Genomic DNA, 10,785 nt, shown 5'->3' with positions numbered 1-10,785 from the left:
CTGAGTTCGATTCCTGGTACTCCCCCCATCCCCCCCAAAAAAAGTTTGCTTATGAAGAACACAAACTAGAGCAGCATCCACTTGGGGATGTGTGTGTGGCAGGAATGATCAGAAGGACAGAAGACACTGTTGGGGACCAATTCCTCCAGGAGGAGGCTACAGGTCACACCAGGGTCACTGCTGTAGACCTCTTATGTGCATACTTACTGATATTGATCCTTTTCTTGTGTGTTGTAAATCTGAGTGTGTGTTTTGTTTCTGGTGCCTATGCCCGTTATAAATATTATATGATCAAATCTTTTGCTCTATTCCTTTCCCGGACAGTTTTTCTGGTCTTTGTGTTATTTTTATACATTTAGTAGGAATTTAGAATAGAAAACCTGGATTCTCCATTTTATCATTTCTTTCCTTTAAACATTCTTTATTTGAAGCAAGGCAGAAATCTAGTATTATTTTCCAATCGTTTATTGAATGTCCACTTTATGAACTGAAATGATGCCTTTACCACACATTAAGTATCCATACATACATTTTTGCAGAGTTCTTTATTCTGTTGCACTGATTTGGCCAGATCTGTGCCCATGTACATTTAAAATATTGCTGTAGTTAATGTCTTGCAGCAAGACAAGAAAGTCTCCTAGTGCTAGTTCCCTTTGTCATCTAATTAATAACTTAGGAAAAATTGACATTCTTCTATTGAGGGATATTTTTCTTTCCAGTCACTCCAGTTTTTTCCCTCCTATAACTCTGTACAATTTTACTTGCATTTGGTATCCTTCTGGCATTCTAGTTTGATCTGAGGACCCCAAATATCTACGTACAATAGTGGAAAACATGTATAGACTCTTTGCCTTAAATGTCATTTTCTCTTAGGATTTTTTAGCGGGGGGCTTGGGGTGCTGAGGACTGCACCCAGGGCCCCATACATGCTAAGCACACATTGTACCGCTGATCTAACACTCTCTGCTCTTGGCCAGGATTTCCCTAAGAATTGGATAAATCTACAGGGTTCCGGCTTCTGGTTCTCTACAGAAGTAGATTTATGAGATCTAAGCAGCAGAATTACAGTGGTACTTCGGTTGATGAATATAATTCTCTCCACAATTCTAGTCACAAACTGAACTGGATAAGAGCCATATCAAATTTCCCCATAAGATCCACAGTGAACTTAATCACTGAATTTTGAAAAGAAACATTACCAGGCTACTAAATAACAGATTTACAGAAATATTTATGCAAGCTCCCACAAATGAATGGCTTCAGAAATTTGTAGAAAGTTTATTGTTAGATGTGTACATTATAAAAATATGTTGGAATTTTTAAAAAAATCATCCAGTATTCACTTCTGTGGTTTGAATGTGTCCTCCAAAAAGTTCATGTGTTGGAAACTTGGTCCTCAATATAGCAGTGTTAGGAAGTGGGATTTGAGCCATGACTGGCTGTGCTTCCCACAGGTGCCTTTGTTACAAAAGTGAGCTCTCTCTGGCGAGCTCGGTCTCTCCCATGATGCCGTCTGTCATGTCCTGTGGAGAAAGAAGGCCTGCACCAGACACCAACATGGTACTCTTAAGATTCCCCAGCCTCCAGAACTGTGAGTTAAATCAACCTCTAGTCTTCATAGTAGCCAGTGTGTGGTATTCCGTTACAGCGATAGAAAATGGGGTGAGACGGCATGTAAGGTAGAAATAATATGAGTTAGTCTGCTGACCATCACATTTTTTGTGTGTGTTTGTTGTGAAAAATGTCCACTGTTGTTTCATGACATGGCCTTAAATCAAAATCACAATATCCAAGGGAAAAACAACCCTAGGAAGAAAAGAGTATTGTTAAAAACAACACAAAATAATCTAGGGCCTGCTGATGTACCAGTGGTCCCACCTACGCGAGTGGCTGAGGTAGGAGGATAACTCTGGAGCCCAAGAAGTTCAAGAACAGCCTGGGCAACAGAGTAAGACCCCCATCTCAAAGAAACAAAAACAAAAGTGATGCTAAATGGTGCTATATGCTTCTTCATAAAATGATATCCTACCTGTGGTTTCTTAAAGTAATCAAGTCCCCTTCCGATCTTAATCACCCATCCATTGTTGAACCTATTGAAATTAGCATACAGTATTAGCTTTGAGACAGTTATTAAAGGTATACAGTGTAGTAGGTACCAGCAAATCTTCCCACCAACAAAACCATTTCTTCCAATGGCAAGAGTTCAATCAGACCTTGAGGCTCATCACAGACTGTGTCTTTAACGAAACAAAAAGGACACAGAAAGTCAGCTGACTTGATTAGCAAACAGCTTAACAATTAAGTCAGAACATACTCTTGAATTTCAGTTTGTGGATTAAGATTTCCTACTGTGCTAATAGGTGGCTGCAGAGTATATGGAGACTGTGGTGGTATTTCAAGGGTTCCCCTTCCTAGCGCCCAGGAACATGAGCACAGGGACACTGGCCCCTGACCTCTGCTTTAACCACAGCAGCACTGAACTCATATCTATTTTGTGTATTTAGTTTGTGCTTAAGTTTTCATTAAAAATGCTAACAAAAGGAAGATAGCTCTAAAGTACTACAGACACTGTTTTCTTATTAACTCAGCATATTTCTGGGGGAGTTTCCTGTTTGTTTGTTTGTTTGTTTGAGACAGGGTCTTGCTATATAGTTTAAGCTGGCCCTGAACTCACCGTGTAGGCCAGGCTGGCTTTGAACTCACGGCGGCCTTCCTGCCTTAGCCACTTAAGTGCTTGCATTGCAGGTGTGTGCCACTATGCCTGGCAACTCAGCACATTTTCCTACCTGCCAGACTATTTACTTACCCACAGCAAATAAAACTACATTACATAATGTTCATTTCACTAGAAAATGAATTACTTCACTTTCTAGTGAAATTAATAACACTATATGCAGTGTGCAGAAAGGTCCTCCCTCCTTCTTACATGGTAAACATAAGATTTTATATCCTCTGAAAATAATAAATTCATAGGACAAAGCAAACTAAGGGTTTTTTTATTAATCCTCAAAAGTGAGAAGTTAATAAAATTGAGTTTTATGGAGCTGGGGATTTAGCTCAGCAGCATAAGCGCCTGCCTTGAAAGCAGGCAGTCGTGAGTTCGATCCCTGGTACCGATAAAAAGGAAAAAGACCAAAAAAAAAAAAAAAATTTTGAGTTTTATTTGAATTTTAATGTTTAAACAGTATTTGTATGTAATTATATAACACTTATTAAGGGAAATTTTAAAACTATAGTTCAACTGCATAAAAATTATACACAAACCTAATTTCTCGGTCATGTATTGAAGAAGAATATTTTATTTCCAACAGCACTCCATGATTCCTGAGGGACTCTTTTATTTCTTCCAGGCCACTACTTTGCTGTATTTTCGCATGCCCCTGTTAATAGCAAAAATACAACTTTCTGCTTCAGTTACTAATATTTTGAATTATCCCTATGCTATATAATGAATGTCATAGACAGGTTAAAATTTAAAAGTTCTGAACTACTTTTAATGTCCATATCTCAAAGAAGCAACCCAAGAATGTGAAGTACTTTAAAAAAAAAACAAGTGACTTTATAAAAAGTTTCTTCCTTACATGAACATAACACAACTTTAACCTGTCTCCTTAATTAAAGGTATTTTAGTAATAATGCTTGGTCATTCAAGGGTGGCTGCCCACTTCTTAAAATCATTCTGGAAATCCTACTTATTCAGAGGCATCCCTGTTTATATCGAGGTCAAGATAAGCGAGCCTATTATCATGCTGCTAAAAATGAGTAAAGACACACAAAAAAGAATGAATTAGTAAAGACACAAAATCGTCAGCAGTGCAGACAGCATGATTACTACATCACTACAGGAACATCCCAGAGAATACACTGACACACTGCGTGAGCAAATAAGAATTAAAGAAAATGTTCAGATCCAAGTCACCATCCTAAAATCAACAGCTTTTTTCTCAAGATGCGCTATGCTGATTATCAGGTAACAAATTAATCTCCAAAGAAATGGATGTAGCTGAAGCACAGATTTCTGTGATCAGACATCTCATAACTGAAAGAAAGTTAATAAGCTAAGTAAAAAAGTAAGTTCCTTCAGATACCTACTTTATCCAGACAGGTGAGAAGGTGAATAGTTTTCACTTTGCATGGCTTCTTAATAAGCATCTCGCAAAATCGAAGGAAATTATATAGCTGAAAGACATGAGGATGGAGAATGACTAGTACAGTCTTCCCTTGGCACTGAGGGCCGTGGCTTCTGGGACCCATCCCTCCAGTTCACAGACGCTGAAGTTCCTTATGAAAATGGTACAGGGGCTGGGGCTTTGGCTCAGCAGTACAAGCACCTACCTGCTATGCACAGGGTTGTGAGTTCAATCTCCAGCACCAGGGGAAAAAAAAAAAAGGTACAGTGTTTGCACATAGCTCCACATATCCTTCCAAATACTTTAAATTGCCTTTTTTAAAATTGTTTTTTGGAACAGTTTAGATATCCATAATGATTGCATTCATCATAGGGAATTTGTACCTCTACATGATATAACCTAATTCTTTTTCTCATTCTTCTACCCTCCCTTCAACGTCTCTTTCTCTCCTTGTTTATAAAAAGCTTTGTTTCCATTTTTTCCCTTTTCCTTTCCTTTTCCCCTCCCCACTCCTAGTTCCCCTTTCCATTTGAACATTTTTTCCTATTTCACAATATCTTTTATACATTTTGGTACTTATTTACACTTTTGGCTTCTCACACCAGAGAAACACTGCAGTATTTACACCTGTGTTCATTAAATCATCTTTAGATTACTTCTAAAACCTGATGCAGGGTAAACAGTTGTTACACTGTGTCAGCGAACAATAACAAGAAAAAAGTGTGTGTTCAGTATAGATACAATTTTAAGAAAAACTTTCCATCTTTAATTGAATCTATGTATGTGGGACCCACACACAAGGCTGACTATACATGTAAAGTAGGATTTCATTGTATTTTAGTACACCTGACTTACCTGATGAGTTTGTCTAATGTAAGGATCTTCTATCCAAACTTCTGTGACTGTCCCACTGAGGTATTCTTTAAAAAGTGACTCATAACTGAAACCTGTTGCATTCTCTTCTATCTTAATTTGTTTGTGGTATTTCCCGTCTACAAAACACAAAGTTCAGTATATAACCAGTGATCACTGTTGAAAACATTTTGTTTTTTTTAAATAGTGATTAATCAGGATCAATTATAAGGTAATTTTTTTTAAACAGATAACCCAGGTTATAGAGTAGGATGTCACAAGGATCAATAAGAGAATTCCACTGGTTTCGTTAATTCAAAGTGAATAATTACTAAGTTTTCAGACACTGTCAAGGTTGAAAGAAATATATGACCCCTAACAGCAGTTCCTAATTTGCATGGTTCTGCACTTAAAACCAGTGGTCTGGTTCCTCTTCCCGGACAGCATTTGAAGGCACTCAAACTGTTCTTACTTTTTTTTTCCTTTTTTTTTGTACCCAGGATTAAATTCACAACCTCATGCTTGCCAGGCAGGTGCTTATGCCACTGAGCTTTTCCCTGGCCCACTGAAGGCACTCAAGATGGTCTAGCATTTGATAGTAGGCTTTCCTGTAATATACGGTCTTAAAAACTAGGCTATCCCAAAACCTTGGTAACACAATACTTTGTTTTTTCTATCAAGAAGGTTAGGAAAGCATCAAAATCTGTGTGGGATGTGCCCAGGCTGACTTTAAGGGGTTTGTGCTGTGCGATCCAAAGTCATTATGAGATTGTCTAAAACACTGAGAAAACACACTGGGACATAGTAAGGACAGACAGGAAGAACTGCTGAGAACTGGAGACCAGTAGATGTGGTTGGCAGTACCTTTGGCCTCAGAAAGCAACAAGGCTGTACACTGTAAGGAAGGTAGCAATGCCCCAGACTTTCATAGCCTGGACACTTATGAATGGGAAGCTAATGATACACAGGGAACAACACATACCTACCTGACCTTTGGCCATCAGGAATACTTAACTCTTAGAGTGCTCTGATTCGCAATAGTATCTGAGAGATGTCCTGGGAGTTTCTTTAGCTACTTTAAGATTTTTAGTCCTTTCATAAAGGGAAGTACACAAAAAATACGGGATCCACATTCAGCCTTCCTCTGTAGCAGCTCTTCAACTGGGTGCACCAAGCCTCTGGGGATCCATAAATTCTTTAAAAATGACGAAGTCCTGCAGGGTGTAGAGCTTTCCTGGGCTGCTCAAAGGGTGTCTGACCCTACCCCCTAACAAAGAAAAAGTGAATAACTTGTATAGAGGGAGAAAAAAATGCAGAGTAAGCCCCAGGCACAAATACCTCAGACTACACAGAGCTCTACAGGAAGCCACAAATACGTGGTGAGTGGATGGAATCACAGCAGCTTACAGATATGTTTTCTCTTTCTTTCTTTTTTTTGGTGCTGGGAATCGAACCCAGGGCCTCAAACATGTTAGGTAAATGCTCTACCATGGAGTCACATCCCCAGTCCCCTTGGATATGACTTTTTCTTTCTTTTTTGTCTTTTTGAGACAGGGTCTCACTATTCAGTTCAGGCTGGCCTTGGGCTCACTTTGTAGCCCAGGCTGGTCCTGAACTTGCAACAATCCTCCTGCCTCAGCCTCCCGAGTGCAGGAGTGCACCACCATGCCCATCTTGGACATGATTTTTAAAACAGCTTTTTTTTTTACCTTCTTTTACTTGATCCAAGTATTTCTTTATGTCTTCTGCTCTATCCATGTAGCAAGTAATTTTTTCTCTGAGATAACATCTCTTACTATGGTCTTGAGTACCTATAAATTTAAAAACAATCATATTCTCAAGTTTCAAAATAGTTTTTCTATTTAGTTCAAGCATTGTTTCCAATTTCCCACAAATTTGCTATGTTTCTAGCATGCTTTGCCTCAGTCCTAAGATACACAGGTGCCAAGCTCACATTTTGCTGATACAGGGCAGTCATTTCTAAACTAAGCATATGAAGCAGCTCTGTTCAGGAATGGGGGTGCTGATGCTGTGCCATCCCTGGGGCCCTGAGTCTGGTAAGGTGAGAAAGGTTTGCAGCATGCCAAACTCTTTACAAAAGGTTCAGGCTGAACAGTGGTTAACAACCAAGGGCCTAGAGTCAGACTGCTTCTTTTAAAACCTGCTTCTCCACTGTTAGCTCAGTGATTCTGGCCAATTATTCAGCCTCTTTGTATCTTCAGATTCAACATGGAAACAGTAATAGTACCTTACAGAATGGCTATAAAAGAGCACAGAATTCTTCCCACACACCTCAGCCGAGCCCCTTTGGAGCCACATGTTAGTAACCTCTGCTGCTAACTTTGCTACTGCCCTTAAGCATGTTCTTTTTTCGTCCCTTTCCTGCCAAAATGAAACCCAAGATCCACTTTCTTCACCCTTGCTGTGCTTTTAAATTTTCCACAAAGTATGAGTTTCTCTTTTATGTTCACTGACATCTTTTTTGGATGTCCGTTCAATTTAACTGCTTGCTATTTGGGCTTTAGAAATGAAAGACTTCTAAAGGACCTTAACCCTAACTTCATCAACTACACTAAACCACACCGAACTACTTACTTGGTAAAAGAGCACAATCACAGCTGAACTTCTTTTCTTTTTGAAACAAAGTGTGAACAGTGGCTTCACAAGGATAAGGGACCACGGCACCAGCAGTAGAGTAGGGACACACCTGCCACCTTGTACTGCTCTTTCACAGTGACATTTTCTAACCATGAATGTGTGTTGTTTTTAATCTTTTAAAACCACGACTGAGGGTTTTTTTTCCAAAGAACTTAAATTCCAAAATCATGTCTGTATATAAATGTCCACTTATTCAGAGCTGGCTCCAATATACAAACAGCAAACATCCACCAACAGCAGCACAAGTTAGTACCACACAAAAACACCACAAGTGTAGTAGGCACTTTATCAAAGGATAGTATTTCAAAACACTGTAAATGAGGTCGTTGTCCTCTGCCATGCCTGCTCAGGCCTCTGCTGGCCTCTGCTTGCACTTTACAATGGTCTCTCTATATCCTAAAAAAGGAAACCATGCCAGGATTTAGCTCAGTGGCACAGCATCGGCCTGGCAAGCCGCAAGATCATGAGTCCAATTCCTGGTACCAAAAAAATAGAAAATAAAAATATAGGAACCCACATGATCGAACTGATAGCAACCATTCTTTCAGCTGGAGAGATAGACTTCAGTCCGTGACATCCCAAATAACTACTTAGGAGTGCCAAATGGCATTGCTTTGGCATTTCCTGCACAGATGGGTTTTACACAGCTAGCTTCCTGGTGACACATTTAGACAATTCGCTTTACCTTCATTGTGATGAAAACCATGGCTATGGCATGACAGTCTGACTCAAAGCCAGGAGTTTTAAAGGCTGGTCTGATCAGAACCTGCTTTTTGGTAAACAGAAAATCAAACTCATGGACACAGCAGGCCACCAGAGCAGGGGAGGTGAAGCACTGTGACACCTTGGAAGTCAGTGACCCACAGGTTAATTTAAACAAGAAAAAGCAACACAGCTTTCCATGGAAGGTAATGCTGTTAGTAAGCATGAATTCATTAGTGTCTGCTAAAAACCACAAAACCTGTCTTCATGAAGCTTTACAATAGTAATTTTTGCACTGACCAGATTGGTCTTGTGGCAGAAGAAATGAGTATGTCCCCTGGTCCGCAGTTTCCAGGACCTGCACTGACAAGAGACCAGCAAGGAGCTCTAATGGCCTGGCCACTCCACACGAGACACACTGCCCACTCACAGGCCTTCTTGCTGATCTCCAGCTCAGCTGTCTTCCTTCGAGGACCATGATTTCAGATCTCCTTTCTTCCTTCTTTTGCCTTTCTCTTGCTTTTTCTCCTTCTCTCTTCCTCCTTTGCCAGGCACACCTGTCCCTCCAGAGTGACATCAGCACTCCTGTCTTGACTGACCAAAAAGTCCTTTATCTCACGTATAGCTCCACCCAAAGCAGGAATATAGCCTCGTCTGATCCCACAATATCTGCCCATCATAGCTGGCACTGAGTTGGCTGCCCTGCCACAGGCTCCTGATTTCTTATCTCCTTCTCTGTGGGGCTCCCCCATGTAGTGACAAACATCTTCCTTTTCTTTGTCACTTCAGGATGCTCTTGGGCATATCTGGGTCTGCCTTTGAGAAGCCAAAAGGTACTGAGGGCCTCTTCTGGTGTTCTGATCGCTTCTTCCTGTGTCATCATCTTTGTCCCACTGTCCTAGGGAAATGTGTCACATTCATGTCATGGTAGTCACCAATGTCCTCCTCCCGCAGAGGTGGGGTAGCTGCCCTGGGTATCGAGGTCAGAGGTACAAAGCAGGAGCAGGGCAGCATATACCCACTAAGCCTTTTTATTTTTGATTTCTAAAGTTCTACTTTTTACTCCAAAGCTTCTATCAGACATCACCCCTACCTTTTCCCCCTCATTTGACCTTTTCTTGTTTAAATCTGCTTTTCACTTGCGTCTCCTGATGCTTATTCGTGGTATCAGAATTAATTGCATTTTGGGTCATAACTTGTCTATAACCTTTCTGGGACTTGTGATTCTCCTGCTTATGATCCCTTATGGGACTGCTGCACCTGACTGACACCTCCCGGGCTGTATTGGGGGACTTGATATACCAGTTATTGAGGCCTTTCGTTCCAGCTGTGGCCTGATCACCTGCCAGCAGCAGCACTTGAAAGCGAACTGTCCTATAATTCCAGCACTCCGGAGGCTGAGGCAGGAGGATCCTTGAGAGTTCAAGACCAGCTTGGGCTACAAAGTGAGCTCAAGGCCTGCCTGAACTGCATATAGAGACCCTGTCTCAAAAAAAAAAAAAAAAAAAAAAAAAAAGACTTGCCTTTCTACATTATAAACTCAGAATACCATCAACTCCTGCTTTATAGAAAAATTTTACGAATGAAACAAGGTCATATGTTTGTTTTTGCTTCTTAAGGGTATAAATCTAGATAATCTAGGGCCTCGAGCATATTAGACAAGCACTCTTATCATTGAATTATGTATATGTACCCAGTCTTAACTTTTTGGGTTTTTTTTCAACTTTGTTTTTTTTAGTTTGGGATTTTACTTTGGAGGGGGAAGGTGCTTAAGTAAAATTATATTACAAGCATCACAATATTTCGCTCCAAAAACAGTCTGCATTTCTAAAAACTAAGAATAGTTTTTCGGGGAAAATTGCCTATTCATAATTTTATCATTACTCTATATTCAGACTTTCCAACAACGTCTTAACTATCAAAGCTTACAAACTGAATGTTGTGAAGTCTATTCAGCTTTTTAAAAAAATCTCTAAATAGGCTCTGCCCTTTCATAATGTCATCAGTCTATTCCAGATACTTAGAAACCAGCCCAGCTGTCCTGTAAAGTATCCCACCCTCGGATGTGACCGCTTCCTGGCGGTATGGAAGAATCATTTTGTTTGCTGCACCCTGTAAACAGGGGAAACCACTCCTTTTCCTCTGGTCTTCCCCCCCCCCCCCCCGACGGCTCACGCTCACCTTTCCGAACCTGCAGGAGCAGATCAATCCCCTCTTGGTAACACACTAGGGCCTGCTGGTACCGGGACTCCGAATCCAGTTCCACCGCCCGGCTCAGGACAGTGATTGCAGCTCTGCTGTCAGGATCCTGCCCTATTTGGGACTTTGCCATGTTTGCCACAACTCCGCTCCACCTCGGCCAGGGCTAAAGCAGACCCCGCTTACCGCACTTCCCAGAAACGGTCACGTGGCACATTTGCGCCTGCGCTCTCCTCCCCCAATG

At 40.8% G+C, this 10,785-nt stretch overlaps 1 protein-coding gene and 1 pseudogene across 5 annotated transcripts; both read right to left on the bottom strand.

The window, feature by feature from the left end:
* Positions 1-1,254: 1,254 nt before the first annotated feature.
* Mitd1 (microtubule interacting and trafficking domain containing 1) lies at positions 1,255-10,764 on the bottom strand. 5 transcript variants are annotated; one of them, XM_003471569.5, is made up of 7 exons: positions 10,524-10,762; positions 6,692-6,793; positions 4,986-5,122; positions 4,093-4,179; positions 3,265-3,380; positions 2,030-2,090; positions 1,255-1,806 (listed from the first exon to the last, which is right to left on the bottom strand). In XM_003471569.5, the coding sequence occupies exons 1-7, from the start codon at positions 10,672-10,674 to the stop codon at positions 1,711-1,713; spliced, it is 750 nt and encodes a 249-aa protein (XP_003471617.1). In that variant the 5' UTR covers positions 10,675-10,762; the 3' UTR covers positions 1,255-1,710. The 5 variants fall into 5 exon arrangements, 3 of the variants coding, with proteins under 3 accessions (XP_003471617.1, XP_023421592.1, XP_063085933.1); XM_023565824.2 differs by lacking the exon at positions 3,265-3,380 and having other exon boundaries at positions 10,524-10,763; XR_010040770.1 differs by lacking the exons at positions 1,255-1,806; positions 3,265-3,380 and adding an exon at positions 4,336-4,363 and having other exon boundaries at positions 10,524-10,764.
* On the bottom strand, positions 6,714-10,517 carry LOC134471355 (LRP chaperone MESD-like; annotated as a pseudogene).
* Positions 10,765-10,785: the final 21 nt, after the last annotated feature.

Source organism: Cavia porcellus, unplaced genomic scaffold (genome assembly GCF_034190915.1).
Source record: "Cavia porcellus strain 051 isolate PalLab524CR breed Dunkin Hartley unplaced genomic scaffold, mCavPor4.1 scaffold_18, whole genome shotgun sequence".
Taxonomy (NCBI): Eukaryota; Metazoa; Chordata; class Mammalia; order Rodentia; family Caviidae; genus Cavia; species Cavia porcellus.
Note: the sequence above shows the minus strand (reverse complement) of the source record. Positions and strands in the feature narration are given on the sequence as shown.

Excerpts from the sequence above, each read along its gene's own strand:
- Mitd1 (XM_003471569.5), bottom strand. The coding sequence starts at position 10,674 with ATGGCAAAGTCCCAAATAGGGCAGGATCCTGACAGCAGAGCTGCAATC. Across the intron at positions 6,794-10,523 it reads GCTCCTGCAGGTTCGGAAAG|GTACTCAAGACCATAGTAAG; the intron begins GTGAGCGTGAGC and ends TTAAATTTATAG. Across the intron at positions 5,123-6,691 it reads CTTGGATCAAGTAAAAGAAG|ACGGGAAATACCACAAACAA; the intron begins GTAAAAAAAAAA and ends TGTGTTTTGTAG.